The 16,969-nt window shown below is 43.5% G+C and overlaps 1 protein-coding gene across 1 annotated transcript; it reads right to left on the bottom strand.

Annotated features, from left to right (window-relative positions):
* Nucleotides 1-5,612: 5,612 nt before the first annotated feature.
* On the bottom strand, nt 5,613-16,374 carry nr0b1 (nuclear receptor subfamily 0, group B, member 1). Its single transcript, XM_041211736.1, has 2 exons — nt 15,754-16,374; nt 5,613-6,064 (listed from the first exon to the last, which is right to left on the bottom strand). Exons 1-2 carry the CDS (start codon nt 16,310-16,312, stop codon nt 5,793-5,795), a joined length of 831 nt encoding a protein of 276 aa, XP_041067670.1. The 5' UTR covers nt 16,313-16,374; the 3' UTR covers nt 5,613-5,792.
* Between the last annotated feature and the right edge of the window lie 595 nt (nt 16,375-16,969).

The following is a 16,969-nucleotide window of genomic DNA, read 5'->3' as shown; positions in this document are numbered from 1 at the left end:
ATGTGGACCTACCAAATCCCTCCCCCATCGCAGTGGGTAACCCCTGTCCTCTGCCACCTGCCTTCCAGAAATCACTACCCCTGATCCAATAGAACCCTGTTTTCAAACCAGAATACATCCTCTCCTGGGATGTCCCTCTCCCTTCTACCAATTAGCTGAGCTGTGCTTACCTTTCAGCTAGGAAGCTACAGGATGATAAATCCTGAGACTCAATATGAGCTCTGCGTCGGGCCACACTATTCAGGTATAGCAATCGATTCCTGTGTGCTCATATTTTCAGACCCAGGTTTCTTACTAGTATTTGGACTGGGGCATAAGCAACTTAAACTCAACATTTATTGATAACAAAAATAGATGGTTTGGCTATCAGTGAGTAGAGGTCTAAAATACTTAAGGAATACAGACAGGTCATTGGAATGGGCAGACTGCTGGTGGGTGCATTATAATGTGACTAAGGGAAAGGTAATACATTTAGAAGACAAACAAGAAATGTATGTATATACACTCAATGAAAAAACACTCTGAAGGATGTGATGAGCAATACAAATAGAAGTTCAAACCCATAGGGCAGAATCATCCCAGATTTGCACTAAGTGTGGTAGCTGGCAGGAAAAAGGATGTTTTACCTGCTGGCCACAATGGGGGGTTTTTGTGCTGTATCATCCCAATCCTGACTCATTAATCATGCATTCCCGGGAAATACACCATTTCGCTGGTGGGCAGCCTCCAATTCACCTCGCTACTTCCTCAGGCCGGGCACCATATTTAAAGTGCAGCTGCGCGCATGCCTGTTAGTGCTTCCAGCCCAGGATTGCTGCACAGAAGACATGGCCCCGAAAGGCAAGAAGACTGCAGCCCCTGATTCAGTGACGCACACCTGGGATGCCTTCTGGACACCGTTGGAACCTCACGTGATGTCCTCTACCCCTGCCCTGGCTGCAGGAAGCCCATCAGTGTCACCACTCTGGCTTGGGAAGCGGTGGCAGTAGTGCTCAGTGCCAACACTGCACAGAAGAGGTTTGCTATCCAGGGCACAAAGAGGATGAATGATCTCATCTATGCTGCCAGGTTAAGCAACCACCTCATCACTCTAAACTCTCACACAAGCCCATCACACATTCACTGGCATCTCACTCACTGCCAGCTCAAGGGAGATCTCACACACAACCTCTCATCTCCATCTGGCCTCATCTCCTCTGGGGACTGCCTCCTCAGCTCTCACCTCTTGGGGCCACATGGACAGATCAACATGTGTCCCTATATACACCCTGGGATACCTCCCTCCCCAGTAATGTCCTAGCCTTGTAGCCACTTCCCTTGCCTAAGGCCACTTCTCCTCCTTCCCCAAGCAAGCCATAGCCCTACAGCCATTGAAAAGCCACCCCTGCCTTTTGGCTGGTCTGGTAGGTAGAGACTCCTGCCTGTGAGGCACCCCTAACAGTGAGGTGGAGCTGTCTGTGAAGCCTGGCGCTGATGACCATGAGTGCTGCCCGAAGAAAGGTAGGCAAAAAAACCTTGAAGGCCTGAGCAAAGAGCAGCTCGCCAGGTGCACATCACTTATGTACAGTTGTGAAACATTACAACATGCGGTCACACCGATGTGCCTGGGTGATCCAGCATGGGGTGGGGGTGATTCCGGCAAGCTGGGCTTATAATGATATGCAGATGTATTACAATGAAGATCCTAATGTGTGGCGGCAGCAGCAAACAAGGCCTGCCATTGACAGGATGAGCAGACGAATGCAAACTACTTTCTCATCATCCTGGGCAGGATTTTGCCCTTGATGGGCGGGCAGGCCCCACTGGCTCAGCAGTGGGCGGGCAGCCGATGGCCGCCGCCGAAACGGGCCCCGCCGCCATTTTAAATGGGTGGGCCAATTGGGTGGCCCGCCTTCCGGGCTACACAACGAGAAGTGCTATGCGCTTCCTGTGTAGGTGGGGGCGAATTCCCCAATTGCCAAAGTGCGCTCTTTCGCACGTGCGCACGGAAGAGCCCACTGCTCCCTGAGACTAAGTGCTGCCTCAGGGAGAGCGCTGAACGTTTTTGAAAGTTTAAAAATAGAAAAATAAAAAAATTATTAACATGTCCCCCTCATGTGACAATATCACACAAGATGGGACATGTTAATAAATATCACAGAAACTTTATTAAAGTTTGTAAAAACAGACATGAAACCTCATCCCACCATTGGATGAGGTTACATGTTTTTTTCAGAAGCCCGCTGGGGCTCCTGGCCTGCCCACCAGCCTTAAGGTTGGATGGGCAGGGCCTTTAATTGCCTTAATTATCCTGTCAATGGCCTCAATTGGCCATTGACAGGTCGACGGGCTGATCGCGCTGTTCCCCCGCCCCCAGCTCGCCGAGGGAAAATTCTGTCCTTTGAAACTGATTTTTGGCCTTCCTGTAATATTGTCCACTCGTGCCGGCCATGACATCTGATGGCAGCGTGCACGGAAAATTCCGCCCATAGATCTCATGTGAATGCAGACAGATCAAACCATAAAAAAAACCAACAGCATTTTGGGTTTTATAAATAGGGGGATAGGCTACAGGAAAACAGATATAGTGATAAATTTGTACACAAAACATCTGTTAGGTTACAGTTAAGAGTACCATGTATAGTTTTGAACACCCATTGTAAATATCCATTGAAAATGTAAAGCATAGATTCACCAAGCGATGCCGGCAATGAGAAACTATAATTTTAAGACTTGAGACTATTATCACCATTGCGCTTTTGTGGGTTGTTAATACAACCACAAAGAATGAGGGTAATGAGGATAAGGACAGGAGAAATGTCTGTGCACAGATGGTTTTTGGAGCATGGATTGCTTTGCCAGAGGGAGTGATTGAGGCAGAGATCATTGCATGTATTAATGGAAAATTGGAAAAACATTTGAGATAAAGATAAGGAGCTCTGGGAAGAGAACAGGGCAGTGGGATTGATTTTGGATTGCTCTAGCAAAGGACTGCCACATACAATAACTGGGCCAAATGGCCTGCTTTTTATGCTGTAAACTTCTAAATGTATGAAATTAACCATAAAGCTAATGTTCATTAACTGCATATGTTTCACTTTCTCAGGTCTTAGTTTCACTCAATTGGCAGTACCTGAAACCAATGGAAATAAAAATCACGCAAGATGTAAAATACTTGCCAACAAGTGTTCATTGATTATTGATCTCATTTGCTGTTTGTATCATAAAGTAAGATGGTTGTGATTGTTGGAGGTCAATTGTCTCAGTCGCAGGACATTACTGCAGGAGTTCCTCAGGGTAATGTCCAAGGCCCAACCATTTTCAGCTGTTTCATCAATAAACTTCCCTCCATCATAAAGTCAGAAGTGGGGATATTCAGGGACATCTGAACAATGTTCAGCACCATTTGCGACTCATCAGATACTGAAGCAGTCCTTGTCTGTATGCAGCAAGACTTGGACAACGTTCAGGCTTGGGCTGATAAGCAGCAAGTAACATTCATGCCACACAAGTGCCAGGCAAATGATCATCTCCAAGAGGAGAGACATTCAATGGCATTGCCATCACTTAATCCCCCACGATCAACATCCTGGGCATTTCCATTGATCAGAAACTGAACTGGACGAGCCATATAAATACTGAGACAACAAAAGCAGGTCAGGGGCTGGGAATTCTGCAGAGAGTAACTCACCTCCTGACACCCCAAAGCCTGCCCACCATCTACAAGGCACAAATCAGGAGTGTGATGGAATACTTTCCATTTGCCAGGATGAGTGCAGCTCCAACTACACCCAAGAAGCTTGACACCAAACAACACAAGTTGAGTGAGTGGGCAAATGCATGGCAGATGCAGTATAATGTGGATAAATGGTAGCATAAACAGGAAGGCAGATTATTATCTGATTGACTATAAATTGAGAGACGGGGAAGTGCAATGAATCCTGGGTGTCCTCGTACACCAGTCGCTGAAGGTAAGCATGCAGGTGCAGCAGATGGTAAAGAAGGCAAATGGTATGTTGGCCTTCATAGCGAGAGGATTTGAGTACCGGAGCAGGGATGTTTTGCTGCAATTATACAGGGCCTTGGTGAGACCACACCTGGAATATTGTGTACAGTTTTGATCTCCTTATCTGAGGAAGGATGTTCTTGCTATAGAGAGAATGCAGCAAAGGTTTACCAGACTGATTCCTGGGATGGTGGGACTGACATATAGGGAGAGATTGAGTTGGTTAGGATTATATTCACTAGAGTTCAGAAGAATGAGAGGGGATCTCATAGAAGCCTATAAAATTCTAACAGGACTGGACATGGTAGATGCAGGAAGGATGTTCCCGATGGTGGGGGAGTCCAGAACGAGGGGCCACAGTCTGAGGATACAGGGTAGACCATTTAGGACGAGATGAGGATAAATTTCTTCACCTAGAGAGTGATGAGCCTGTGGAATTTGCTACCACGGAAAGTAGTTAAGGCCAAAACATTGTATGTTTTCAAGAAAGAGTTAGATATAGCTCTTGGGGCAAAAGAGATCAAAGGATATGGGGAGAAAGCAGGAGCAGGCTATTGAGTTGGATGATCAGCCATGATCATAATAAATGGTGGAGCAGGCTCGAAGGGCCGAATGGCCTACTCCTACTCCTACTCCTATTTTCTACGTTTCTATGACAAAGCAGCCAGCTTGATTGGCACCCCATCCACCACCTTAAACATTCACTCTCTCTACCACCAACTCACAGTGACAGCAGTGTGTACCATCTACAAAATGCACTGCAGCAACCCACCAAGGCTCCTTCGACAGCACTTTCCAAACCTCTACTACCTAGAAGGACTGGAGCAGCAGATGCATGGGAACATCACCACCTGCAAGTTCCCATCCAAGCCACACACCATCCTGACTTGAATTATATCACCATTCTTTCACTGTCACTGGGTCAAAATCCTGGAACTCCCTTCCTAACAGTACTGTGGGTGTTCCTACATCACACGGACTGCAGCAGTTGAAGAAGGCTGCTCACCGTTACCTTCTCAAGGGCAATTATGGATGGGTTATAAATGTTGGCCAAGCCAGCAACACCCACATCTCACAAACAAACAAAACAAAAATTGATGTGTTTTTACTTGCTGTTCTATTTCTGTGATGAACACAAGACTGTTCTTTAAAGTCCAAAGAAACCTGGATAAGGCCATGACGGAGAAAGGAATTGGAAGAATGCGCCGGTAGGATTAGATGAGGTAAGGTGGGACGGGACTTGTGTAGAGCATGAACACCAGCAACCAGTTGAGTTGAACTACTTGTTCCCATGCTGTAAATTTGATGTAATTTATAGTCCGTGAAGGACAGCTTAAGAGCATGAAAAACACTAGATAAATGCAAGTTTTCTTTCTTTCTCGGTTTATGACAAAAATTATCCAAGTAGCTGGATCAAAACTTTGTTTTCTGCTATCAGCTATATATTATCCTCAACACAATTGCACTTTCTTTTATTATTAGGATACAGATGTGAAGGACCAAGGTCAAGGTACATTATGCAGGCCATCAAAATGACCAGATAATTGTTGCAGGAGATGAAGAAGAGTTTGCTGCAGTGTCACAAAGCATTAAATATTCCCATACTGAAACGAGAAAAACAACATGCTTTACTGGAAAATTAAACAAGTTTATGAGAGCTCAGTCAATCTCAATAATATTGCATTTATTCATGACAAATCACATTAAATTCAAGATTAGTAATATACAAAAATACTGTCTGCAAAAACACAAATAACTTAAATAGACTATTTTACAGCATATTCACATCGAGCAACATCAGCATTTACTATGCACTCGTTTTCCCTGTAGCTTGAGCCTTGCTATGGGCACACAGCATATCCAGCAACTTGTCCTCTATGTTTATATTACCAGTGGGTCTGAAAAAAAGTTCAACAATGACACCTGCACTAATGGATCGGAGCATGGAAAGTGCAATGATCAGGTTGAAAAAGCGAGTCTGATCTTGGGTATAAATTGTCTTCACATATTCATTGAGAGCTTGCCGTGCCTCTTGCTGAAGACTCTGAATGTACCCTACACAGTGCAGTCCTGGGAGCTCTACAAAAAGAACAGTGCAATATTTCAACACCACACAGAGGAATATGCAATCCACATTAAAAAATCACATGAAACTTAGAACAGACCTCGACTTAAAACTGTTTTAACTATTTTCATTGCACAGCTTGTTACAATTGGGTGGTCACAAATTAAAACAAAAATAATGTGTGCACCTTGTCAAGATTAATTTGTATTTGACTATGTTGTACAGAATCTTCATATTTTAAATGCAAAGCTAAACTATGTCGGTTAGGTGCAAATACTGAAACACAAAGAGCTAAGAGTGGATTTCATAGATTTTTTTTAAATGATAGATTCTGACAGAATGAATAGGGAAGGATGATTTCTTCTGGTTGATGAATCAGTAGTGACAGACCATGAATTGAATTTAAACTTGTCACTAAGGTAGTGAAAGGACAGGTTAGAATAAATTTCTTTAGAGACAATTGTTGGAGCATAAATTGTTTTGCCAGAGGAAATGTGAGACAGACACTATTGCATCTTTTCAAAGGATAAGTGGATAAATATTTGAAGTAGTAGAAAATGTAAACTTATGGGACCTTGCAGGGCAGAGGCTGCAACTCCAGCAAGGAGCCAGCACAGAAATGACAGGCTGAATGTCCTCTTTCTTCATTTTAATTCATATAATGCAGAGTGGGGCACAAGCTGGAGACAATGAGGCCTGAGTGCAATGAGGAACAAGTGCTAACTGGGAATTTAGTGCCAGTGCTAATCTTTGGTAAGTTTTTCTCAAGATATAATTTAGAATAACAGTCAGAGTCTGATTTAGGATTTTAAAACTGAAAGCTACTTAAAAATATTGTAGTTTACTAGAAACAGCCTGGCAGTAGCAGTTATCAGTCAATCAGTTGAGAGTGGCTGCCTGAATAGGTATTAATTACTGAAGCAGGAAGCTGTCTTAGCAGTTGTTGCTTTTTATACCTTTTTTCAGCCTCCAGTAGTTTGTGAGGGTTTAAAGGCATTAGTTAGGTGAATGGGTAAGTGATTTATTGGCGAGTTTTATCCCTCCAAATGAGGGCAGTACTGGCAAGATGTAAATATTGCAATAAATTTATAGATCAACTAGTTAAAAAACTTAACTAGTCAACAATTGAATGGCATTTCTAAGCCTAATTGAAACCTAATTAATTAAATGAAATACAATAAAGACGGCAGGGCGAGTGATGTGTTACAGCTGTAGCATGTGGGAGCTGGTGGACACCAGAAACCGCATGTGCAGTAAGTGTCTACAGCCCAAGAAACTTTGGCTCAAAGTTGATGAGCTGGAGTGCAAGCTTTGGACACGGTGATGCATCAAGGAGGTGGAAAGTTACCTTGACACTTGTTCCAGGAGTCAGTCACTCCCCTTCGGCTATGTATTTCTGATTTGATTCATTGTGAGGAACAGGAGGGTGTGACTGTGGTAGGTAAGGGGACTCAAAAGGTAGCAATGAAGGAGCCTCAACTCCTGCAATTGTCCAAGAGGTTTGAGGTTCTTGCAGCTTGTATGAATGAGAGCAGCACTTGCAGGGTGGATGAACAAACTGACCATGGCACCATGATGCAGGGAGCTATTCAAGGGGGGAGTAAAAAGGAATGTATTTGTAGTAGGAGACAGTATAGTTAGGGGGATAGATATTGTTGTCTACGACTGAAAGCGTGAGTCCACACGCTATTTTGCTTGTCCAGAGCCCAAGTTAAGGACATCTCCTCAGGGCTGGAAAGAAAGTTAGAGTGGGAAAGGAAGGATCTAGTTGTTGTGGTCCATGTGGGTACCAATGACAAAGATAGGACTAAGAAAGAGTTTCTGCTTCGGGAGTATGAGTAGCTCAGGGTTGAATCAAAAAACTAAACCACAAAGGTAATAATCTCTGGATTAATACCTGAGCCACAAGCAAATTGGCATAGGGTAAATAAGATCAGATAGTTGAATGCATGACTCAAAGACTGGTGTGAGAGAAACGGGGTTTAAGTCATCAGACAGTGGCACCAGTACTGGGAAAAGAGGGAGCTGTACTGCTCAGACAGCCTTCACCTGAACTATGCTGGGACCAGTGCCCTGACAAGTTGCATAACAAGTGCTGTTACGCAACTGTAGAGAGGGGTTTATACTAATTAATTGGGCAGGGAGGGTTCATGTTAGGGGAAATTTGTTAAGTTAAAGAGAAAGGACAGGGCAATAGTTCAGGGTAGCAGTACGAGTAATGGTAACCAGAGTGTGACAGGACAGGGCATACAAACAGATTGCATATACAGACAGAGTAGGGAAAATAGACTTAAAAAATGGAGGGAGGAGCGTTTGGGTGAAGGAAGATTTAGAAACCAAAGGTAAAAGTTGAGGAAACAGGAAAATATAGGAAATAGATATGGGTAAAGACAAGCTAAATGGGACAGAAAGGGACAGAGATTTTAATGGTAATAGTGCATCAGAGAGTAAGATCCATGAAGGAAATAGTAAAAAGCAAAATTAAAGTCACTTTATCTGTTTGCATAGCGCATCTGCAATAAGGTAAATGAACTAGTGACACCAATATAGATGAGTGGTTTAGGTCTAATCGCCAATGCAGAGACATGGTTAAAAGGTGACCAAGGTTGGGAAATCAATATCCTGGATCCACAACATTTTGAAATGACAAGCAAAATAGCAATGGCAGAGAGGTAACCCTGAGGACATTAGTGAGAAAAGATCTTGGCTCAGAAAATCAGGATGTAGAATCAGTATGGGTGGAGATTAGGAATAGCAACTATCAGAAAATGCTGGTGGGAATAATTAATAGGCTCTCTAACACTAGTTATACCATTGGATAGAGCATTAAACAAGAAATTATTAGAGCTTGTAACAGTCTTCATGTAGACTGGGCCAAATTGGCAAAGCTGGTCTGGAAGATTAGTTTGTTTCTGTGACAGTTTCCTGGAGCAATATGTAAAGGAAAGAACTAGGGATAAAGCTGTTATAGATCTAGTATTGTGCAATGAGGCAGGATTAATTAGTAACGTCATAGTAAAAGGTTCACTGGGAAATAGTGATCATAGTGCAACTGAATTCCATGTTAAGTTTGAAAATAACATGCTCCAATCACAAACAAGAATTTTCAACTTAAACAAAGCCAATTACATAAGTACAAGGGCAGACCTGGCAAATTTTTTGATTGTAAATAGACTAAAAGGTATGGCAGTAAATGGCAGAGGGAAACATTTAAGAAACATTTCAAAATGTTCAACAAAAGTAGATCCCATTGAAAAACAAAGCCTCAGCAAGAAAGATCTGTGGCTTACTAGGGAGGTTAAGGATAGTATTAGATTAGAAGAGGCTTATAATGTTGCAAAAAAAAAACTGGTAAGTCTGAGGGTTAGGAATGTTATAGAAACCAATAAAGGGCCACCAAAAAGTTGATAAAAGGGGAAAAAATAGAACGTGAGAGCAAACTAACCAGGAATATAAAAACAGATTGTAAGAGCTTTTACAAGTATAGAAAAAGGAACAGAGTAGCTAAAACAAATGTTGATCCCTTAGAAGCAGAGACAGGAGAAATAATCATGGAGAATAGGGAATGACAGAGAAATTGAACAAATATTTTGTGTCTGTCTTCACGGTAGGAACACAAGTTACATATCAGAAATAGGCAGTAATGTGGGGGCTAATAAGAGTGAGGAAATTAAAATAATTAATATCAGCAGAAAAAAAAAGTACTGGAGAAACTCAAGGGACTAAAATCCGACATCCCCAGAACCTGATGGCCTACATTCTAGGGTTCTACAAGAGATAACTGCAGGGATAATGGATGCACTGGCTATGATTTTCCAAAATTTTATAGATTCTGGAAATTCTCCAGCAGATTGGAAGTTAGCAAATATAACACCAGTGTTCAAGAATGAAGGATAGAGAAAACAAGGAGCTACAGACCCATTAGCCTGAGATCAGTCATCGGGAAAGCGCTGGAATTTATTGTTAAGGCAGTCTTAACAATTTCCATAGAAAAGCATAGTATGATTAGAACAAGCCAACATGATTTTACCAAAAGGAAATGTTTGACAAATTTATTAGAGTTATTAGAGGATATAGCTGATAGGGTACATAAAGGGGAATCAGTGAATGTAGTATACTTGAATTTCTAAAAGACATTTGATAAGGCGTCACACAAGAGGTGAATACACAAAATAAGGGCTCAGGAGTTGGGGGTGATATATTAGCATGGATAGAGGATTGGTTAAAGGGCAAGAAGCAGAGAATAGGAATAAATGGGGCATTTTCAAATAGGGCTGTGATCAGTGAAGTACCACAAGGATCAGTTGTGGGGAGTCAGATATTATATAGTAGATATAATGTAGATACAATCTACATTAATGACTTAGACAAAGAGACAGACAATAATGCACATAAGTTTGCTGACAATACAAAGCTAGGTGGGAGTGCAAGCTGTGAGAAGCTGAAAAGAGACATGGACAAGTTAAGTGTGTGGGCAACAAGGTGGCAGATAGACTATAATCTGAGGAAGTGTGAGGTTATTCACTTTGGTCATAAGAATAGAAAAGCAGAATTTTTTTTAAAGGCATGAAACTTGTAAATGTTGATGTCCAGAGACAGTTGGTTGTACTTGTACAAGGAACACAGAAAGTTAGCACGCAGGTACAGTAAACAGTTAGGAAAGCAAATTACATGTTGGCCTTTCTTGCAAAGGAATTGCAGTGCAAGAATAAAAAAAAGTCTTGCCACAATTGTGCAGAGCTTTGGTGAGGCCACACCTGGAATATGGTGTGCAATTTCTGTCTCCATATTTAAGGAAGAATCTACTTGCATTGAAGGCATCACAGAAAAAGTTCACCAGATCGTCCCTGGGATGAGAGGGTTGTCCTATGATGAGAGACTGAGTAAATTGGGCCTATGTTCGCTGGAGTTTAGAAGAATGAAAGGTGATCTCATTGAAACATTCAAGGTTATGAAGGGGCTTGACAGGGTAGACACTGAGATGTGCTTTCCCCAGGCTGGGGAATCTAGAACAAGGGGACACGGTTTCAGGATAAGGAGCCGATCACTTAGGACTGAGATGAGATGAAATTTCTTCACTCATAGGGTTGAGAATCATTGGAATTTTCTCTCACAGATGTGCCATCTCTGAATAGTTGAAATAGACAGATTTATGGTTTCTCAGAATCGAGGGGCAGGCAGGAAAGTGGAGTTGAAGCTCAAGATTAGCCATGATCATATTGAATAGTGGAACAGGCTCAGCCTGCAATTGGGTCTTCTCTTTCTTATGTTCTTATGGTCCTAACATGGAATTGATTGTGAGTTGGCAATTTTTTCAAGGTCACAAGACCTGTTTATTGCAAAAGGCACAACCTGGCATCAATTAGAGACTAACTGCTAGATTATTTTTCATTTTGTTGGCAGCTTCTCATAAACCCCTGGCGATTCTCCAAGATCATAGGAAAATATTGACTTTCTTTTCCCTATTTAAAAATTTTAATTGTGACAAAAATTTGCACGTATAGTAAAGCATGATTTTTGAAGAGTGATCGAAGTATAGTCCTTTTCTGACACATATTTCATTTTATAACTAATGCCGAGGAAAAACAATATGCCTGCATCCGCAAAATGCATCAAACACAATTGTGAAGATGAAATGGTCCTCCACTAGATATAAAATTGGTTAAACCAGTGGCCCAGTAGTAAGCTTTGAAATGCAGCATGTCCCTATTATCTCCCTGTCATAGTTCAGTCAAAAACTTTGCAAGAGGACTCAAATGTAGAGTAAAAATAAACAAAGAGTTAACTTGGGGTTGGAGGGGGGTGGGGGGGAAAGAGAGAGAAATGCACGTGTGTTTTTGGTAACTAACATGCAGTATTACAGAATTGCACCGGCTCTTATGCTTTTAAGGGACTGTAGCTGGAGTGCACCAAATCATATTGGCTTCTCACACCATGTATAATTTACTTTCAGCTCTTTACTTGTACATTGCGCAAAGGAAATTACTTATGTTGCTATTTTGCTACTCTATTCTGAATGTAAAACATGTTTATTTTGTATGTTCCACTATCATTTTATTAGTGTTTCTAATATTTTCTGTGGAGGAATGATATCAAAATTTGCAGATGATACCAAATTAGAGGGGTCAGTCAACTATGAGGAAGAATGCAAAAGATTGCAGGAGAACAGAGAATGTGCACTTGGGTGACAGATGTAGTTCAACGCAGCGAAATGTGAAATAGTAGAATTTAAGAAAAAGAAAAATGAAAATAAATGTAGCATAAGATGCATAGAGATCTAGAGGTGCAGATACAAGAGGTATTTAAAAGTTAACAAAAAATCACCAGAGTGAGACCCAGAATGAGAAGTTATTGTTGATGTGAAAAGCTTGAAAAACTGCAGCCTTTTCTACTGGATGAAAGAACGTTAAGGAAGTATTTAATTGAGGTTTTCAAAATGATGAGAGGATAAGTAGTGAAACATTGTTTTCACTGGTTGGCAAGTTGGAAACAAGGAGGACATAAACTAAGGTTTATTACAGGAAGAATGGGTTGGGGTGGGGTTAAAAGAGACATTTTTCACACAGAGGATCAACATATCATGGAATAGCTTACCACAAGTGTCTCTTCACCCAGACATTGTGACATCATTTAAAAAGGAACTGAATAATCATTTGAATATAAAAGGATCTGCTGAAAGCTCAGAGAATTGGAAGTTAGAGCAGCAGCTCTGGCTGAAGAGCTAGCACAATGGCTTCTTTATGTGCGATACATTCTCTGATTCTGTACAATGTGATCATTCCTGTCTGCTCAACGTTAGCCCAATCCCATTCAGAATATATGTCCAAACAATGTCACCTCAAAGTTTTTTAGTGGTGCGCAGCCTATTCATTTTTTTGTGTGAAGGTCCTTTAATGTTTCTGCGCAGCCGTGCAGAATGGGGCCGACTCGTGCGTGGGAACTTCGGGGTTGCTATGTGGCTTATAGGGAACATTGAGTGGCATTCGCTCGCAGGCTGCAAGGCTCCAGCGCTGTAACCAAATGGGAGTCCTGAACCTGCACTTGACAGCAGCAAGACCAGTGGTGCAATATTGTGGGAGACAGCCTCCTAATTGGCCACCTCCACATTCGTCATCCTATTAAGAATGTCAGACAGGTCCCCGATGCTGCCAGTCCAATCAGAAGGCCGAAAACCCTGGCGCCTTGGCAACTACACCAGGCTGGTAGCGCTGCTGAGGCAGGTCGGTAACAAGGAAGCACCTTAACGTGGGGACGCCCTCACTGGCCAACACAAGGGCTGCACTGAAGACTCCTGAAGCAGATAATGGAAAGGATAACAAAAACAGAATTACCTGGAAAAACTCAGCAGGTCTAGCCACTCCACAGGATTAGGCACAGCCACGATTGCAGCTTCTCAATCAGGTGGACCTGTCAGTGGGCTGTGGAACATCCAGGTTGGATGGAGGCCTCCACACGCAGTGTTTTTTTTTGAGGGAAAATTCTTGTGATGCTGTAAAATCTCCCCGCATTGGGGCCTTAACTATTCTCATTGGCTGCCTCTCTGCAGAATATGCAGCCGATCCTGTTTCCAGCCCGACCCTGGGAAAATTCCTTGTGGCGAGAATGATCCAGGGAGTTGTCCCACCACAGCAATCCCTACCTTTCCATTCCACCCGCCTCAAACCTCATCTCCACGAGACAGGGAAAATCCAGCCCATTGCGTCCAAATCAAGATGATATGTGACTTGGAGGAGAACTCTCAGGAGACTGCATTCCCATGACATTGCTGCTCTCATTCTCAGTGATAGAGGTCACAGGGGAGGGAGGTCCTGTCAAAGTAATATTGATCAGGTGTTCGATTGCATCATGTGGGTAAATGCAGCAGCCACAGTGTGCCATTGATGGAAGGAGTAGATACAGGGCCACCGGTTAAGCGAAGTGGTCTAACTAGGATGAACTGCTGCTGGGGCAACATCCATCCAGGTATGGAGCGGAGTATTCCATCACACTGCCGACTTGAGGCAGTACAACGAGGTGGGTAGACTTTGAGGATTCAACAGGTGAGCTCCTCATCACACCGGTGATGTATTTAGCATTTTATTAGAAACAGTGAGCAGAGAAATTCTGCCATGAAAGAACAAGTGACTCATTCACTGTCATCTGCTGTGGGCTATGTCTGACCAGCCAGATCAAAATCCAACGTACTATTAAGATTAGGGTCAGCTGCGCATTCCACGGGGAGACAGTCAATGAGGGTTGTCGTGGTCCCAAATCAGGATGATTTTGCGGCATCACCAGAATTTTTCCATCACTGTGGTGCCCCCACCCCCCCCCCCCCCCAAAAAAAAAAACTACGTGTGGAGGCATCCATCTAAACTGGATGTTCCATGGCTCAATGTCAGGTCCAGGAAGATGAGAAGCTGCAATCCCAGCCGTGCCTGGTCCAATGGAATGGTTTCCTCTCCATTACCTGCTTCGGGAGTGCAGCCTTTCTGCGTTGGCCCGTGAGGGCGCCCCCGTGTTAAGACTAAGGCTTTTAACCTTGCAATTAAAATCTGTAAATGTCACTCATATCTTGTTATCCTGCAGCTTCTGATATTGTAAAGCAATCTTATGTTATTACATTTTAGGGCAGAATATTATTTAGTTGGGAAACCTGGTATTTAATAGCACTGTAGTTACAGGGTCTCAGATTAGTTGCTGCAGTATCAGTTCCTCCCAGCATCAAGGACTCGAGAAGTGATTATTCAGCCCGAGAACTCTCCTGTTGTTTCAAGTGCCAGAGGCTCCCAGCGGTTTCCTTGGCATATGCAGATACATCACTGGAGCCACACATATACAGAGCTGTTCTCACAGCATTTCAAATTTAAACATTTGAGAACTGAGGGCAGGAGTGTCTGCACTATTGGAACATTTGTATTTAATTCTGGATAATAATTGTTAAAAAGAGGTACGTGAGCCTGTTTTAAGCAAGCTTTAACTTTCAGTTTTCACTTCATGGTAGCATTCAAATCTCTGAGTGAGAAGGCTGTGGATTCAAACCCCTCTCCATGAGTGCAATACTTGAAAGAGTGCTGCCCTATTGGAGGTGCTGTTCTCCAATTTGAGCTTTCTCAGCTGGATGTGAAGGGAACCCTGACGCTCTTTGGCGAAGAGGGGAGTTGCCCTAGTCAATATTAATCCCACTAAAACAAGTTAGCTTTGGATTTTTTTGTGCGCTTGTGGGATCTCGCTGTGTACATTGGCTACTGCGTTTGCCTAAATGACTGTACTTCACTGTATAGTGCATCATCGGGACATCATGAAGATGTGAAAGGTCCGATATAAATGCAAAGGCTTCTTCGCTCCTTTTTGAATTAGCGTTGGACTGGAGTTACACGCGACACTTCGCCAATCCCTAGGTGGTGTGGGACTGTCTACTGGGGTGGGGGTCTCAGCTCACACTCTCTGAAATGGGATTTAGCCATAATTCCACGTTTACCCTCTGACCTCAGGGTCAGTCAGTATGAAACATAATGATGCTGCGAAAATTCCGTGGTGCAGCCTTAACACTTCTCATGACAATATTTACGCCACTAACGGTGTATCGGGATAAAATGGAGAAGCGAATCATAAAGAAATTAGCGATGAAAATTATTCCAGTTACACTTCTGCAACTAACTTGAAACTTTTCCGTGACGAAACATTTTATCACTGTGCCAAATTTATCTGTAAATATACCAACCTGGGTTAAACAGGAGAATCCCTTTCAGATAGGCATACTCCTTGGGGCTAATGTCCAGGCTCCAGCACTTCACCAGAAACCTTTGAATGGTTTGGATCTCGGCCGCCGAAGGTAAATGTTGATGTCCTGTCTCTTCCTGGATGTTCGGGGGCCCGTTGGTTAAAATCGTGTGTAAAATACTGGGTTCGGAGGTTTCCATCGTTTCGAAATCGACTTTGTCCTGTGCCAGTCCCAGGACCAGGAGAGGCGCCCAGCACCTTCTCACCAGGGTGAGCTGGTCATCCCAGGGCAGAGCCTGGAAACAGGGCACATTCTTAACAAATGTCAGCGTCTTCGCTAGGACCACGGAGGCTGCTGCGCAGCTGGTGTGGGGGCATTTGAGCACCATTTTCCGCCTAGACTTACAGGGGCAGCCCTGCCCCGGAGGTCGAGAGGTTGCAGCGGGGTTCTGCTGTTCCGGGGGAAGCTCCGGGTCATCGTTTTTCAGCAGTTTGTACAGGATGCTGCTCAGCCCCCTGTCGTTCTTACATTGACACAAGTCCGCACAAGCTGAAGACATCGCTGGCAGCCGCCGCCACACTCACTCAAAACAAGAAGCTTCCGAGGCTGCCTGCTCACTTATAAGGGTCCAAGCTCTGGTCCCACCCACTGCGAGCGGCAGCAGCAGCAGAGGGCGCCCGCTCACCGGAGCAATACAGCTTTAAAACTGGACTATCCTCTCTACACCTAACTGCACCGACTGGGATCAGACTGTCCTCTGTACATCTAACTGCACCTACTGGGATCAGGCTGTCCTCTGTACATCTAACTGCACCTACTGGGATCAGACTGTCCTCTGTACGTCTAACTGCACCTACTGGGATCAGACTGTCCTCTCTACACCTAACTGCACCTACTGGGATCAGACTGTCCTCTGTACATCTAACTGCACCTACTGGGATCAGACTGTCCTCTGTACATCTAACTGCACCTACTGGGATCAGACTGGCCTTTGTACATCTAACTGCACCTACTGGGATCAGACTGTCCTCTCTACATCTAACTGCACCTACTGGGATCAGACTGTCCTCTGTACATCTAACTGCACCTACTGGGATCAGACTGTCCTCTGTACATCTAACTGCACCTACTGGGATCAGACTGTCCTCTGTACATCTAACTGCACCTACTGGGATCAGACTGTCAGAGGACATCTAACTGCACCTACTGGGATCGG

Source organism: Carcharodon carcharias, chromosome 18 (genome assembly GCF_017639515.1).
Source record: "Carcharodon carcharias isolate sCarCar2 chromosome 18, sCarCar2.pri, whole genome shotgun sequence".
Classification (NCBI taxonomy): domain Eukaryota; kingdom Metazoa; phylum Chordata; class Chondrichthyes; order Lamniformes; family Lamnidae; genus Carcharodon; species Carcharodon carcharias.
Note: the sequence above shows the minus strand (reverse complement) of the source record. Positions and strands in the feature narration are given on the sequence as shown.